The sequence below is a fragment of the Bombus vosnesenskii genome, unplaced genomic scaffold (genome assembly GCF_011952255.1).
Source record: "Bombus vosnesenskii isolate JDL3184/JDL3185 unplaced genomic scaffold, Bvos_JDL3184-5_v1.1 scf7180000013263, whole genome shotgun sequence".
Classification (NCBI taxonomy): Eukaryota; Metazoa; Arthropoda; class Insecta; order Hymenoptera; family Apidae; genus Bombus; species Bombus vosnesenskii.
The window spans coordinates 6,109,653-6,128,029 of NW_022882923.1; the positions used below are offsets into that span (position 1 = coordinate 6,109,653).

Genomic DNA, 18,377 nt, shown 5'->3' on the forward strand with positions numbered 1-18,377 from the left:
GCGATTCCATTTTACGAGCACCCTCCGCTCAGACCGTTGTACACTACATACAGGGAGAAGCAAGAAGGGACGGTTATAGCATCGTGATATCAATTCTCTTGTAATGACACAATCGTAGCCAGTCAGTCGGATGTCGGTCTCGAGTGTGGGTGGAAGAGGTGATGGTGACGATCTAGGTCCGGCTTCGTTCTCCAACTCGTTGTTTATCAAACTCCCCTTCGCATAACAAGCATCAAAACACTTGGCGCCCCACGCTGGAGCCGTCGTAGTCATCTTCCGCCCCAATGGTCGCTTCTACTTTTCGTGGATATGCCGGGGGTAGGCGCTGGCATGGGTTAAAACATGGGTAACCGGGAGGGAACAATCTCTATACACACAGGCGCCGTCTCTATCCGCCAAAAAAAATGAGTTATCGTGCTGGATCTACGGACACGACAAATCGATCGTTCGAATCACCGTTCGATACAGTTTTATATCTCTGCGATGTTTAACAAATGCATATGGGGTACGTACGAGTCCTCTTACATAGAACTTGTTATTTGTCCAAATGAATATCTGCGTGGGTTTTATTTTTTAATTCTGAAGTTTCTCATATCTTAATCTTGCTTTCGTTTCAGCCGAAAAGAAAGACTTTAGAAGGGTTTTACAAAAATCTTGAATGTGAAATTTGAACGAAAAATCAAACGTATTAATAATGATTTTCTGATATGTTTTTTAAAACTCGAGGAGTTTCTTAATGATAAAAAAAGTATGATTTGAAAAATGATCTAAAGATTATGGTATGATAGCATTGAAATAATAATGAAATTGTTAATAATGTTTGATAATATTACGATAGAACGTATGGAGATACTTCGGTGGGAGCGAATGGAATGTAAACTATTTCCAATTATACACAGGAATATATTATAAACTATATATAAGACATATGTATCTATGTATTAATCGAGTATGTTCATTTTATAAAAGTTATTAAATACAAGATTCAAATAACACGTATATCTGTTGTAAGTTTCTCATGCTTAAATATCCTTGTTTAAAAATCCTTAAAGATACAAATTAACTGTAACACTTTCTGACAAGAAAAATTGCACCCCATATGAATCATAAACGCATAAGTATATATTACCGTATAACGCTGTTGCATTTCTTTGATTAAAAAGCAAGAAGCTAATAACCTTTCACGCGTCCAGACTGACGCGACCTTAATTTCAATCGTTGATTTATTTACGATTACCCCGGGGTCCGGCGTAAGCGTGTTTCAAAGAGGAAAAGTTTCCCCGTGGTAAACAGGTTTTGAAAACATTTCTTTCGGTTTGATCGATATTACATGAATTCCGTAAGAACCATAAAACCAAACGCCATTTCCCGGAACAAACGATTCTTACGATCAAACAATCAGAAGGGGCAGGGGAAGGGAGCGGGTTCGTTCGGTTTTTCCAAAGAGGAGAGACGAACCAAAGAAGAAAGCGGAAGATAGTAAAGACTCGCTGGCACCGTTCGCCGTGCAGGTCCGAGATTCATAATTATTCCTGAACAAAACATCATGCTATTGACGTATACTGGGATCGAGAAATTCAGCTGACAATACCAAAGCAAACATGTGTCGGTGTGTAAAGAGGGATGCGATAGGGCTGGAGAGTAGTAAGGCGGTAGGGCGCCCTCCAGCTTGGCGACCGATGAGCAAAGTTCCCACCCCCGTCGTGATGATGCCACGATGCCAACAGAAGAAGTATTCTTGCATTGGTCGACGTCGTCGTGGTCGTCGTCGTGGTCGTCGTCGACATCGTCGTCGTCGTCGTCGTCGTCGTCGTCGTCATCGTCTTCGTCGTGGTGTCGTGGGTCGACCAGTGGCGGCGACGGTGTCGGCGACGTCGGCGACGTTCCACGGTTGGCGTCGAGGTTAGCGCCGGCCGGTCGCTGGAATCGGCGCCCGGCTGTCTCTTTCTCCCTTTTCGTCTCACTCCACAGTTTCGTCCGTCTGCACGAGAGAGCCGGCCGTCGTTTCGTCGTCGTCCGTTCAACGGCGACGACGTGGCTCTGCCGGCTGTCGCCGACGCCATCCGCCGCTTCTGCACCACCCCTATCATCCCTTGCCTTTTTTCCATCGCTACCCTGTCGATATATTCGACGACGATGTGTTTAGATAATGAAACTCTACTCTTCCAAAAAATTTCCCGCTCGAGTCTCCATTTCGATCCCCTTCCACGCAAGGCACACTGTCAATGTGGAAAACATCGAACTCCGTCAAGCTCCAACGCGACACACGGCTGCTGCGTTCTTTCGCGTGCCGCACGCGTTAAACACGCATTCAACTCACTGTTAAGTCTCGCTTGGATTAGTCGTGTGACGCGAATTCGAGCAGTCGAAGATTTGCAACAGCAAGGAGGCAATATTTAAATCGTATTTATTGAAATATTATAATATAAAGAGATATTAGATTTCATATTCAAAGGTGTAAAAGTTTATTACTACGAATATATTAGTTGATTATGAATTGATGAATGAATGTCAAAAAAAGTGATTGGATTTTGACCGAGTTTGAGTCGATTTTTCGTTGGTTTAACTTCCCAGCTGTAGTTTTCGAAGTTAAATATTCCTAGCGAAAATTATTGCTGTTTTTACCACAAAAATGATTGATTTATCTTTAACGTGTCGAAATTTAATAGTACTCTGACACTCTCACGTATAAGATCCCTCGTTATTTTGTATACGAATCGCGGGATTTGCATTAATTATGGGCATCGTGTTGTTTTTATACAAGTTTTTTTTACAATAGTAGTGCGTTTTGAATACTGATAATGGTTTTAAATGTTCGTAACATAATTTCAATTTAAAGGTGGATGTAACTAAATTTATTGCATTATTAAAAAGTGATAATCAATAAGAAAAATCAGATAAACATGATTCAAACATTTATCTCGAAGCAAAGATCTTCTTTGATATTATGAGTTATACGCCGTTGAATTATTTATTATTTTTCTTTTTACGTAATCACGCATAGATGTCGAGACATCAAATGCAAATGCTGACAAACTGAAACTAATTGAACGTCTCGAACATAAATAAACTGATTGATATTTGCATTCCTTTTCATATCATGAAATATAAACATTCTTTTATAATGTAGATTGTAGACTGAATAATGTTAAATTGATCAGGACCAATAAAATTGTGCTATTATATTTTATAGCTGCCATAAAATTCTAAGAACTTGAGCAAAATTTTTCTAATGAATCTATCAATCCTTTTCTCGTTAAACGTGCCCCACAGCTAATCACCGTGTCTGGTATCCTACATCAGATTAGCCTACCCACTGAAACACGCTAAACTTTGAATAAACTTTAGACGAACATACTTTAGAAAAACATCCACAAAACAAACGTAAATACAAATTATCATATTAATGGTATATCTTTAAGTGGTAATGTATATTAAGCGCAAACGAGGAACTGTTTTGTCAGTAATTAATCGGTAATGTATTTTTCTTTACCTTCTATAATCATTTAACGAAATGCAAAATTTTCCATTCCTCCTTTACAAAACCCTATTACAAAATTTACTACAAAAGCGTATCAGCATAATACTACATTTTTCAACAGCCATTCCTCAAACAAGCTGCCCGCGTTCCACCGTCAGCGAAACCGTTCTCCAGTGGGCTTTCTCGGTAATTACATTTTCAGGTTCGCGTTGCGTCGTAGGGTCAGAAATCATGGTTCCACGAACAGAGGAAGATAGGAAGAAAAGCTTTGCCAAACGGCGAGCAAGCGGAGCCAGCGAAAGTTTCGCTCGATTGGTCGTGCGTCGGCTCGTTCTTCTCGTCTTGGTGGAGCAGGGCGTCCGAAACTGCCCTGTCTCGACGCCGCTGCTGCCGGCTCCTCTATACGCGTCCTTCCCTCTGATCTCTTCCCTCGCGTTCCCCTCACGCGCGGACCATCCTGGCGTCCCCTAACCCAAACCATTATCTGTATACCACGATTATAAGGCAACGGGACCGACAAACAGGCTTGGGCCAGACCCCCTGGCACCCTGATCGCAACCTCGCCTCCCTCTTTCTTCTTCTTCTTCTTCGTCTTCTTCGTCTTCTTCCTCTTCTTCTCTTTTCATCCGTCGTTTTCCTCTACCAGTCGCCGCGTGCTTCTACACCGTCACCGACTACGCAAACAAACCCGTACATCGACTAACATAACTTAACAATCTCCCCCCGCCCTCCTGGTTGCTTCTCTCTCGTCATACTTTCGCCCCTCTACCGACCGCCAATGCACTACTACCAGCGCACGGTCGCAGAGGTTGTTGCTACAACTGATTGCTCCTCGATGCACCATGGACTTACCACCCAGTATCGGGCGGCGTCGTTGCACGCTCGCCTTCAGGCTCCTCGTTTTCGTCTTTCGGAGAAAACGACGCATTACACAGGACGACGATACTTCTCGCAAATTATTATGGTCCTGGCTCTTGATAATTGTTTTTCCGACAGACTTTATGCCCCGGTACTGCTACACATAATGGTTCACGGCCCCGACATCGGACGTTTTATTTTTACGCTACTTTCGATCTTCGAGACGCGAGCCTACCTTTTTGACTACGCCGCCCGCCGCTGGCAAACCGAAGAATGCACCGAACTATATTTTATGCTTCTCTCGACGACTAGTCTTCACCCAGTGGTGGAAATTTTGCTTCGTTCTTCCGTATTTTTCAAATAATACACGAAACTTTGCCAGGGAGGTACCATGAACTAGGTGGAAGTAAGGATTATAACGCGTAGATTCTTTGTAGGACTGTGCTTCCATCTCTTGTAAAAATTTTAATTATGGTATTGCTATTTTGTTTCTTTTCCTGATCGTTATAGAATAATTTTTATATTTAATATTAAATTGAAGCTACTGATAGATAGAAATACCTTTTAAAATTTTATAATTTCAATTTTTTCCTTTTTTGTAGCAAAATGGATGTTGTATGTATGTTGTTTATATACTTAAACAGAAAATTAATTTAAAATCAATTGATTAATTTAAAAATTAAAATTCCGGTATCTTGTTTCTTTTTCTATATATAACGAAATAAATAACATATATTTAAATTAATTTAAAAAATGGAAATATATATGTTTCCAAGAAAATATTTCTGTAAAATACAGAAATTAAAATATGTTGCGAAATTTGTAACGTTTAAGATGCCTATTAAATATCGTGCAATATATCAACATTAATTGAAAACGTTACTTTATTGGCACATTGAATTTTCGAAAGAAATACATATATAATTTAGGTATGCGGATTAAATGCTCGTTTTGTCATTTTTTTCTGTCTAGTAGAATGTCGTAGACGCGTCTATGCAGTTTGCGCAGTTACGAGTCAAACCGGTTTAAAAACCAGTATCGCGAATCCTATTAATGTAAAGAATTTTACTTTTATTTCCATCTCTTCAAAAAATATCAAAATGCGCACACTGCCTTTTTTGCGATAATTTTAAATCGCATTACTTGCATAACACATAACTTAAATCATATCCACAACTTTACTGCATACTTTCAAACGTAAGATTATCATAAATATAATTTTAAATTCTTATCACAATATGCCTTCATCTTGTGGTATTTTACAACATAATCTTATCGTAATTGAACCATATTTTATAGAAAGAACACGTATCACATTCAAGTAAATACATGTTTTATAAAAAGATACTAGATCTCTTTAATTTGCGCTCGGTAATTTATATTCAAATTCTGACAATGGCCGAAGGTAGTTTAATTATCTTGTGAGAAATTCTCAGCAGGTGCAGCACAGGTGTACGCTTATTATGAACACCAACGTGATAGATCAGCCGGTAAAGAAATTCGGTGTTCCCAGAGAAAGAAAATTAGTATCGACGGAAACTTAACCTCTTCGTCGTGGCACGCCGACGATTCAGTCGCGTACGAAATGTTATGGAAATGTTGTTCCGAGGCCAAATAACGCTAACTCGAGTAAACTTTCGTCGAGTATTAATCTGTCTTACGTAACGAACAGCATTATAATATTAATAATAACGATAAGATTACTCCCATTTAGTCACTTTGCGACGCGAAACAGCGCGTAACGATGCCTCGGCTTGTGCTGGGAACGAGTGTAGACCACAAACAGACTAGACCGCTCGAACATTAGTGCCCTGAGCTTGAAACAGGCGCACGGACGTACAGTGAAGTGTATCTGTTTTTCAAACCTATCGGTTCAGTTGTATCTTTGCTACGCCATATCTGTTCCACGATTTCGTCGCATTGCGTGTCAGTCTACGATTGAAATATGGGCGCTGCTTCAAACGCGACATACTTAGGGCTTGATCTCAGCACGCAGCAGGTAAACCCTTAAAAAACAGCATAATCTCGCGTACCGCTTTTTATCAGGAGTCGAACATCTGCTTCGAGCGAATAATCATCGACGACCGACGCGTTTTCTCGTCATATAAAACTGCTCATCGTTGACACGAGTCTTGTATATCACTTTTATCCTTTCTTTTCTCTTATTTCTTATTTTTATTTCTGCCTTTCTTGCTCCCGCTTGTGTACATTTATACACCGCGTGTGAAATAATTACCATAGTTATACAGCAATGAGTCATAGTAGTTTATCATTTGTTCCTTCGAAGACTTATTTATTAGTTTGTGGTTTTATAATACTTGATGTTACTGAATTCTCAGTGCGCATCATCTACTGCGCACGCTCGTGACAACGCGCGTTTCATTTAAATCTAAGAAAATTATTTAATCTTATAAATGTCTTTTTATTAAAAGAGATAACTCTTCAACGAATTGTAACTATACAATATTTGTACTTTTTTCTAAAGATTACAAATGTAACGAAAAACAAACACTTGACAAGGATCGAATCAAATAAAACATATTTTTCATCTAGCAGTATTGATCATCTCTTGTTTCCTGTGACACTATGAAAACCATACTGTGAGTTCTAATGTTGATAAACTGAATTTTGATTCTGTAACAACTAATTTAAACATCTACTCTATTTTGATTCCTTAAATTTCAAATATTTGTTGCAGTATACCTTGTATTATCTCTACTGACAAATATTTGAAATCGTACTCTCAAGTTTCTAGTTATACAACATACATTACAATTATGTAACCCTTTTCCTTGAAGAAATATAACGACATTGAAATTTAGTTTTCAGGAATATCGTAAAGTTCTATCAATGAATTGATTTTCTATTAATAGGCTAAATATCGAATTACGATTAAATTAGGAATAATTTGAAGGAATAAGAATAGTTATACTAATAAAACAAAAACTAATTTCTTATTAATAAAATAAATTACTCTGATTAAGTTAACGATACTTTAACGTCTAATGGTAAATTTACCACGGTTAGCTTTTAGGTATAAACAAATATTACAGTCAATAATACACTAAAATGATAGGAAAATTCGAAGTTGTTGACGAGAAGCGTTTCGCTGCGTGTGACGCGCGTCAGATGGGTCACAATTATCTAACGTAATGATAACATTAAGCAGTAGGACGATACGGGCGAAAGAAATGCGTATCTCGTTTGCAACGAAAAGCGCGAAATGCTAGAAGCGGTCGAAATGATAATTGAAATTGCAAAGTGCTTCTTGCGCATCTTTGGCGTCGAAACTCCATAAATCATAAACGACTGTATCGTAACATAACCAATTCGTATAAAACATTTATTTTTATCTATTCGTTAATTCAATTTGTCGTAATTATTGATCCTTTAAAATTGAAGAAATATGTGAATCATAAGCGATATACAAGAATAATTGATACCATCAGACGTGAATGTTATCTGCTTGTCAACTTTCGACAAATTAAATACCCGACAATCATCAATATCTATGGATTCTACATAATAATTTCTGTTGCATAAACCATCGCTCATGATATATACATTATCGATCATAAGTATCTACCTCTTAGAACATCTGTTCGTCTTATTTATTGAAACAAATATTATTTTACTTGATATTTTATCCTATTCCACGATTCATTTTAATAACGATACTTATTTGTCCATTTAATTTCACTCGAGACTTTACGTGTTTCACGATATTTGTACTTGCGATTAAACTTATGGGCGATGATACATCTGGACATTTTTTTATTTTATTAAACACTATTAGTAGTATGTTTAAACGTTACACGTGTATATATTCATACGGTAGATACGAAAAATGGTAGAAAGTTTTGAATTTTAAATTTCGAATTACATTATGGAGTAGCATAACTAATTGACCATGCTATGTCACATGGTAGCCTTGTTGCACATAACTTATTCGATGATGTAGATAAAAAATCGAGGAACAGCGTAGTATTGCGAATTTAAGAGGCCGTTAACAAGTATCTTTTGACATTTGTAGTTGAAAGCAGTTGTCGTCGATAACAATCTCGCTGTTCTCCATGAAACCAGTGTACAGTTTGACAATGATCTACCAGAATTTAGGTAAATATGCTTAAATACCATGTTTTCTTATATTTTCATGTTACGTATTTTTATGTATTATCCACTTTTGACGTTTCGACATACATTTTTTAAAACGTTTCTTAACACTCTAAAATCCACGAACATTTCTCATGAGATGACTAATGCAAAATACGATATTAAAATCTTTTCGTTCAACCTAATGATACATAAGTAATGATGCGATTTCTAACATTATATTTTAAAGTACATAGAAGTTCATGTCTGAGCAATAGCATTGAGCAAATCGGGAATTATTTATTTATTCATTATTTACACATTCTCACATTAGAAAGAAAGCATTGATAAAATACAATTCGTAACAAGCAACAAATTTCTCCCAAATGAATTTTTTATGACGAATACGACTCTTCGTTATTATTGTTCTGTTTTGATTTTTTATTACTATTGTCTTGGTGATTTATACAGGAAAAAGCAAGATTACAACGGAGTATAAAATATTTTTGTTAATTTCCAATCGTATCATGGTCGATTTCATTGCAACTATATTTTGAATCGCAGCAGAATCAGTGCGCTGAACGATACACTATCTAGAAAAAAATGTCATGTTTATGAAAGGCACTAAGATATGCGAATTCGTAATAACGAAATAGAATATACAAAGCTAAAATACCGAATTCCTTTCTACACTCAATATATTTTTATACTCTCATCGATGATTAATATCTCGTAAAAAATGTCAAATTATTTTACGTTTAATTAGAATTTACGATTACAATTTAATTACGTTACATTTAATTATTAAACATTGGACAATTTTAGAACGTACGGAGGCGTCATTCAGAAAAAAGCTGAGCCACACGTAGTGGTGGTTCCCACTTTGATGTGGGTTAAGGCTCTGGACATGATTCTCGATAAGTTGCGCGTGTGTGGCGTCGATTTTAGCAAGGTGGCCGCTATTTCCGGATGCGCACAGGTAAAAGAATGCTGTAAACGTCAGAACGCTGGAATAGAAACGTCACGGTTCATAAATTATAATATCGATAGTAAATCTGTCTTTTCAATTACTCCCATGTCAATTAAGGTTCGTCACAAAATGCTATGTAACATTACCGAAGCTATAAATTTCAAGAAGTACCTCTATGCAATATTCATATTATTTCGAGTATCGTTTAAGAACTGAAACACGGTGGATTACAAAAATATCTGTTGTCATCGGTAATTTAAATGCAGCGACGTTCACTGATTTAACTATAAAAAAGAACAGTTGATTACCATAAAATAGATATATAATGACTCTTATCTATTCCTTTTTTCATCCTTTGACGCAAACAGATCGTTTAACTATAACTTCTTGAATTTCGATCTCGTTGACAGAGTCGAGCATTATTCGAATAGTATTCGAAAAGTATTTGGAAAATTATTATTTTACTGATTCTGGCATATTATTTAGCTTGAACGTATTTTGAGAAGTAATAATCAATCCGCAAATAAATATTATGTCAACCGCGCCGGAAGTAGAGACTTCCACAGACACGCATATGCATGTACTTCATATTCAAGAATAATTGAAACGAGGACAGTTCGTATTTCGTAACATAATTTACGACTCAAATATATACGAAATGTAGTATTTAAAAGGTTTATATAGCTGAAAACGATTGGTCGAATTTTTACATAAAATGAAGTTACTTTTTAAAGTAAGAACAATAAATCAGTCGAAATTGCGTATTGTTTCAAGCTAACTTGTTAGGAATCAGATATTAAATCTAAGTGAAATTTTCATTTGTTTGTGTGATGAACGAAAATAAATGTTGAAGTTTTAACGCCAGAGAATCGCAGTGAGAAACGTTCCAGCCAACGTGTAAGTATCGATGTAAATTTCGCAATAAACGACCCTTATAAACACGAACATTTTACAGCTTTAGAAACACCCAGACGATAATGTTATCTTTGTTCGTTATTACATAGCAACATGGCACAGTTTACTGGGGCAAGGGCAGTCGAAATCAATTGCAACAATTGGATCCTGCGAAATTCTTGCACGAACAGCTGGTCACCTCTTTCTCGGTGACAACATCACCTGTGTGGATGGATTCCAGCACCACCAAAGAGTGTAACATGTTAGACGAGATCGTCGATGGCCCAGAAGTATGCGTTTCCTTTCTCTTCTAAACTTCTCTTCGCTAATTTCCTTCCATTATATTTAAATCAGGCCTGGACATTATCTAAATAATCGACAATATTGAAATATTTAAATAAGATATTTGGAAAGTGATCCTCTAAGTAAGATATAATTTTATTTTGCTAAATAGTTATTTGAAAGATAATTCATTATTTCAAATTATTATTTTTCATCTTTATCTGAAATAAAATTTGCCCAAGCTTGATTTAAACAGTCTGTACGAAACGTTCGTATAGATTTTACAACGCGTCAGCAATTCGTTGCAGGTAAACACGAATTTACAACGATGCGGATATATCGCTTCTTTCAGTTTAACCCTGCTACATTCTACCGGCCAAATTTTCGAGCAAAATTATATTTTCCTAACGTTAGGAAATACGTGTCTTCGGTATGAACGAAATGCCAAGTAAATTTTACTGATACGCATGATTTCTCGCTTCAATACTATGTGTTCTCAGAACGTTAAAAATTCTTTTTGTTCGCTGAAATGAGAGCAAGATCGAAATATGAAAATTCGCGGATCGTAGCTGGGTTAAATTTAACGGAGCGTTCTCGTCTCAGCCGTGGAGAAAGGAAGAGAATTCAATGATAGAGACACGTTCGTCTGTCATAACGTTGAGAATATAACGAAAATATGAATCTTTTGATCGAATCGTACTAGGTGTCCAAACATACTTATGGACAGTAACGCGTGTAATATCACTATAGACGCGCGATGTCACGTCGACGACATGCTGTTTCGAACACCTATCGCCGATCAATTTCGTTCGCAATGATAGCCGACGAAAATCAATAAAATATTTAATTAATCGTCGCGAAGGTCGACGACGGGCGACGTCGACTTTTTAATGGATTTAAAAATATCCAGCGGAGGAATGGAACGGTACCAAAGCCTCTCTCCTCTCTTCTATCTTCTCGTTCTTGCGACTTCGTCAACGAACATCGAGCAACGTCGGCGAAGAAAAAAAAATTTATCGCGAACAGATACGATCGGGAATCAATATAAAATCGTATTGGCGGGGCTTACGAAGTATGCAAATTGTAAATTAATTCTTTGACACGGATGAATATTCATTGGCGTGGCGATCGGGGATTTTTGAAGAATGGCACGCGTTTAGAAAAGTTTTCGATCGAAAATACGAGGCATGTTAACTCGTAATAAATAAGACGTATCGTTCCTACGATTTCAACGCGAGACGATGCAAATAGAAAGAGAATAGAAATGTTTTAATATAGCATACAGAAAGTAAGTAATTGAATAACGCGATTGCAACACCGTGACAATGTCCGAATATCAATAAGAATTACTAAATTGATAAAAATTTCTATAACAGTTCCAATAAATTATGTACATGTTATATGTGTAAATCATGTACAACACGGACAGAGCGTCGAGCGATGACGATGACGAGAATTGGGCTGATTCATAGTTAATCGACGCACGCCGATTAATACCCTAATCAATTATCCTTATACGATCTGTCGTGGTTGCATGATTGCAGAAATTGGCGGAGATAACGGGATCGCGGGCGTACGAAAGGTTCTCAGGGCCTCAAATAGCAAAAATAGCACGCACCAGACCGGAAGCCTACAGCAACACTGAGGTATAATCCACTAAAAAAAAATCTACACTGCCGACTTCGTTGACAAATTTTCGGGACTACGATCGATCGAGGTATTCGATTACGTGTGGACTGGTACAAGGATTTAGACTGCAATTAACTACGTTTCTGATTTCTCGTGTGAGCTGCCGGTGAACCTTGGCTTTACGCGTGAATACTAACGTGCCCGATAACGATGATTACTCGCCTGTTTGAACTGTTCCTTTTTAACAGATATATCGTCTAGCGCGATGTCATTTCTATTTAGGTCGTTCTTATTGCGATTATAGAAAAATTGCTGCCGGAGAATGTACGCGAATATAATTCTCGATATGAATCTCGAGATTGGTGTTACTACGTAACGTAGTTTCCGATGGATTTTCGATGGACAGTCAGAATATTTCTATTATTCGTCAGAATGTTTTTATTGAGCGTTGAAAAGCTTTATGGCAATTTATTTCGACTTGTATGAGCGTGTTTGATCGTATAGAAATCTATGGAAATTACGTTAACAGAAAAACAGGAATCAGTTTACTTGAATATTGAAAGATACGCACAATAATATCGAGATAGATCTCTGTTTAGGTTCTATCTCGTAAAAACCTGAATTTCCATAAATATCCGAAATGTAATAACAACGTGTCCGAAAATAGATTACTCGTAACGTGCTCTACTTTTATAATCGCAATAGCAATGATTTTCACATAGATTTTTAATTACTTTGATCAATAGCTAATAATAACTAAAAACCAAAATAACCAAAATATTTTCAAAGAGTGCTACTTTTAACAAACTGAGAGTTCCTATTTACAAAGATTTTATTTAATGTTCGTAGCATTATTATAACGAGTATGCAATAATATACAATGTCCTAAGTCCTATGGTTTAACAGCAAATATAAGTGTATTCTATGGGTATAATCGAACGAGAAATATTATATATAGAAACATAGATCGCTCAAAGCCTCGTTAAAATGTTATAATAAAATAACAAACGATAGGACAACAAAAAATTACTATACACGACATTCTTTTGCCTGATTATACCCACAGAATAGACTGACAAGATTTAGCTGTTAAAACCTGAAACATTATCGTATATTCGTCACTAATACGCATTATACATATATTATAAAGTGTTTGAATAAGATTTTATAGTCGTTTTTTTACGTTAACTCGTTTTTGATACTTCTTCCAGAGAATCTCTTTGATTAGCAGTTTCCTGGCTTCCTTGTTTTTCGGCGATTTCGCGCCGATCGATTGGTCCGATGGCTCTGGAATGAACTTGTTAAATATTCATACGAAAGATTGGGATGACGTCCTATTAGAGGTATGTGGATTATCAATGATTATTAGATTTTCTCTGAATACGGTAAGCTATTATACAATAAAACGTTCGCATTTTTCCCCAGCAATAGAAATAAACATTCTTTTCAACTTTATCTATATGTTTCGTTTCAATCGATCTTTTAAGTCGTAAATTCGTATATCAAAAAACTCAAAAATTCAAAAATAAAAAATTCTTTGTTCCTTAAAATAGAATCATATATGTCTATGTGTGTGTACGTGTCGAAATGTTTATGTCAAAATCTAAATCTTTTAAGATCCTCTACATTTGTTGTGAAAATAACCTATAACGCAAACAGCATACTACGTACGTACATTGCTTTTCCAATATTTATCATCGGACCGGTGTTTGTTCAGGCTTGCGGTCTTGGTCTACGAGAAAAACTCGGGAAACCAGTTTCCTCGTGCAGCGATATCGGTCCAATTTCGTCCTATTTCGTCGAAAGATTTGGCTTCGACGAGGCATGCCGTGTAATTGCGTTCACGGGCGACAACTCAGGTTCTCTAATAGGTAAGCACGCTATTCGCTGATCTCACGGTTTCGGTACGAATAATTTTTCGTTCGGCCAACTATATTAATTTATACGCGCTACTTCGCCTTTTGACAACAGGTTTCGATTCTATGAGCAACGAACGCCTTCATGAATATTCACGCAAATACATTTCCAATCGACATGCGTAGATACCCATAGACTTTCGCTCCCCATACGGAATGATTAATGAGATTTTTCGCCTGAACTATAATTTGCGGTTTACTGTTAAGGAAACTGCTAAATGAATTCCGTATTGCTCGATATTTAATTAATCTATCGATAATATTTTCCTCGTGTGAAGTTTTTTATTCGTTTTTCCGGTTGGTAAAACGTTGATATTCTTTCTTAAAAATTCGACAACTACGCTCTAACGTGCTATCGTAAAAGCAACGTCGTCCAAAATCGATCGCCCGTTAAAACGACACTTTTGAGAAACTACGTTTTACATCGGAATATAGGAGTACGTACATGCAAATTTCCTTAGACTGGTTTCTTTTACGTTCGCACGTAGTACAGCGAAATGCTTGGACAAATTGCAACAAGTTTAATGAAGTGTAAAATATGCTGTAATTCAATTTGGACGAGAATATGTTTAAATACATATACTCCAAAGTCTGCGTGTAAAATTTATTTCTCGAGTTAGAGAAATGCAGGTAGGATTTATCGTGCTAATAAATAAGTTTGATTATTAATAATTTTGATAACACAAACAATTGATAAATGACGTTTATTTATTATTATACAGGAATGAGACTGAAAGAAGGAGATATCGCTTGCAGCTTGGGGACAAGTGATACTCTGTTCTTATGGTTGAACAAACCGAAAACTGCTTTAGAAGGACACATATTTTGCAATCCTCTTGATGATAACGCTTACATGGCTTTACTTTGGTAACTCGCCGTTTTATTTCCCTAGGATACAATTTTTCCTTTATCGGTACTTTATTAGTAGTTATTTATAATTATTTACAAGAATACTTCAAAATCTTTAATCTTAGAAAGTGCAGGTAAAATTAATATATTCTCTCTAATGCAGGTATTTATATGTCGGAGATAAGAGGACACCGGTGCCTTCCCTCTGAAACCTCGGGAAAATCCATAAAAACGTTGTAATTAAAATCTACAGTTGTAACTAAACGATTTGCCGTCATTCTAACCAACGCACTCGCAAAAAATTCAAGTCGGATTCTGTGTTAATATTCGCTGACCGTAAGGAGTTAATCCTTTTTTGTCGATGAGACCGCAAGAGAGAGTGACTTTCCGTCCCGGTGATACCCCAGAGGAAAACTATGACGAGGTGTGTCTAAGGACACGAGATCATCGGATTCGTCGGGGACATCCTACGTTCGGAAAGTAAGGGAAATTGACGTTGCTGCTAATTGGCCAATCTCCATATCGGTAGTTAGAAAAGGATGCTAGCTGCCCTTGAGGGAGGGTTGCTAGTGGAAGACGTCGTTCGTGGAAAAATAGGTCTCTCCTGTCTTCTCGTAACTGGGACAAAGACTGTGTATCTGTTGAAGGATTTTAGGTAACTAGATATTAGTGTTTATGACGGTCCTCGGGCTAGCCGATCACGTACTGTGGAGACGCGTCGACATCTGGTAAACATCCTGCCCGGAGAATAGGATCTGCGTGTGGCAAGCTACGGGACAGAAACCGTTGGAATGTTTACTGTCACGTGCCGCTACAAATCTTTCTTTTAAGGAGAGCTATAGGATTACTCAATGCCTTTGTTAGGTGGAGAGTTCGTCCCGTTGACCGCGGCTACGTTCGGCGACTAATTGTCGCCTTGAGCCCAAGCTCATTGTCACAAGTCTCAAACAAATACAATTGGTTAGAATGACGGCAAATCGTTTAGTTACAACTGTAGATTTTAATTACAACGTTTTTATGGATTTTCCATAGGTTTCAGGAGGTTTCAGAGAGAAGGCACCGGTGTCCTCTTATCTCCGACATATATATTTCCAGACATTAAAATATCTTACCATTTGTGGTTACAAAGGCATGAATTTTCATAATAAATTCTTCCAGTTAAATACGAATATCACGTACCTAAGCATTGTTTTTTGTATTTATCTAAATTTTAGAGGAAGGTAATACTTACTTTTTGACAATATAAAGCAAAATATAATTTCTATACTAATTATATCTTCCATGATACATCAAATTATAAATTGTTAGTAAAATATGGAGAGACATGTTACAAACTATCCAAAATATTAATAGAAGAGAAATTATTTAGAGAAAAAAGTAGGAAACATAATAAATGAATTGCGATCCCGCAAAAAATAATACAATGATCCTGTAAAATATCTAAATAATACAGATCGATGATTACCCGGTCTACATTTCGTTTAGATATATCTGCATAGAATCCATTTCATTAAAACGAGTCTTAATTCTTCAAAATAATATTACTTATAAGAGATTAAACGTGATGAATGATCGGGACACTAGAATCTCAAATTTCTAGCTTCAAAAATGGATCTTTGACTCGCGAAAGAATACGCGACAGTGCGGCGCAGGGCTCTTGGCAAATCTTCAACGAGCTACTGGAAAGTACGCCGCGGGGAAATTTTGGAAATTTAGGTTTATACTTCGATGCACAAGAGATTTTGCCATTTGTCATTGGTGATCATCGATTCAATAAAGCGAACGAAGAGATATCGCGTTACAGTTCAAAGGAGGTGGAAGTAAGAGCCTTGATCGAAGGGCAATTCGTTGCAAAAAGAGCTCACGCTGAAGATTTTGGTTTCGTCATAGGTAAGTTACAAGTTACAAAAATATTTTTGCAATTTTCTTATACTCTCCTTGATAACCGAGAATATTTTAAACTTTTAGAGATATAAGGCGGTGCGTGTATTCTGTGATAAGTTAAATGAGTTAAATCTTCGGTATATATTTTGCTCTAATTATCAGATTTTAAAGAAACTGTCCTATCAATATTTATATATCGAAGAATTCAATTTTGTTATAATATGTCTTCTTTAGTAATTATTTTATTTTTGATATTTATATGTAATACGTTGTAATATCATTTTACAGAAGAACATGATTTTCAACAAATTTACAATTTTTCAAAGAAATGTAAACTTTCAATTGCAAAAATCATTTTTATCTTTTTTGGTTTTTATCTATAGGGCCAAATACACGTATTATCGCGACAGGAGGTGCATCCACAAATAAATCTATACTTCAAGTTCTTTCCGATGTTTTTAATTCACCAGTATACATATCGGTAATCATTGCTACCCTTCTAATTTGTTAAATAGAAATATTGTCTACGTTAAGGTCTTATTTTTATATATACCTTTTCTGTTATAAATCTATAAATATTTATTTTTTGGATCTCGTATAATATTCTTTAATCCTAGAAATTATAATGACATTTTCAATATCCTTAAATCTTATTTGACAGGAAGTAGCTAATTCGGCTATGATGGGTGCAGCCTATCAAGCAAAACATGGTTTATTGCGAAATGAATCCAACTTTGATGAGATAACACGCTGCTTACCAGAACCGACACTTGTATGCCGTCCTTATAATGATGCAGAAACAGTAAGTAATATGTACAACTATTAAAGTTTACATTTTGCTAAATATTATGTATTTAAGAAACAACTATTTTATATTTTTAGATATACAAATCAATGGTTGCACGTTACCGAAAGATCGTAGAGAAAATTAAAAATAAGACAAGTACAAAACAAACTATATAAAGGCTATACATGAATAACACAAGAGCATTTAAAAAAAGAGGCCTTCATTAATGCATCATATTAGCTGAAAATTTAAAATAATTGCTGCATTTAGAGCAGTTTAATATTGATGATATTTATAGTTTTATTCTGAAAAATTTTTACACGATGCTTTTTCTGCAATTTTTAGAGGCTTGCTCTTAAAATTCGAGTAATGACACTACTTCGATTTTAATAAATGAATCAAAGGTACTAGAAATATCTTGAATCTCCTATGCAAACAGCAATGCTTTTTTAAGAAATTACTAAGAACCATTAAAATGGAAGTAAAAATACAAAAAAAGCATATAAATATTATTTCGAATATTTATATTCGAATATTTCGAATATATTAAATAATCTAGCTAATTACAAATCACTAATACCTTAATGATAAAAGTACAAGATAACCTAAGTGCAATTCCTAAAATGAAAGAACTAAACTTATGTATAAAATAATTTTGTATTTGTATATTTATAAATTTTATTAATTATGTATTATTAATTTATTAAATGCTAACTTATTATAAAATTAAGATAA

The 18,377-nt window shown here is 35.9% G+C and overlaps 1 protein-coding gene across 1 annotated transcript; it reads left to right on the forward strand.

Annotated features, from left to right (window-relative positions):
• Positions 1-5,878: 5,878 nt before the first annotated feature.
• LOC117230886 (xylulose kinase) lies at positions 5,879-18,350 on the forward strand. Its single transcript, XM_033488789.1, has 12 exons — positions 5,879-6,338; positions 8,373-8,455; positions 9,257-9,410; positions 10,406-10,585; positions 12,122-12,223; positions 13,418-13,549; positions 13,924-14,077; positions 14,845-14,989; positions 16,572-16,861; positions 17,239-17,336; positions 17,517-17,657; positions 17,738-18,350. Exons 1-12 carry the CDS (start codon positions 6,285-6,287, stop codon positions 17,816-17,818), a joined length of 1,614 nt encoding a protein of 537 aa, XP_033344680.1. The 5' UTR covers positions 5,879-6,284; the 3' UTR covers positions 17,819-18,350.
• Positions 18,351-18,377: the final 27 nt, after the last annotated feature.

Excerpts from the sequence above, each read along its gene's own strand:
- LOC117230886 (XM_033488789.1), top strand. The coding sequence starts at position 6,285 with ATGGGCGCTGCTTCAAACGCGACATACTTAGGGCTTGATCTCAGCACG. Across the intron at positions 9,411-10,405 it reads CTATTTCCGGATGCGCACAG|CAACATGGCACAGTTTACTG; the intron begins GTAAAAGAATGC and ends GTTATTACATAG. Across the intron at positions 13,550-13,923 it reads GGGATGACGTCCTATTAGAG|GCTTGCGGTCTTGGTCTACG; the intron begins GTATGTGGATTA and ends GTGTTTGTTCAG.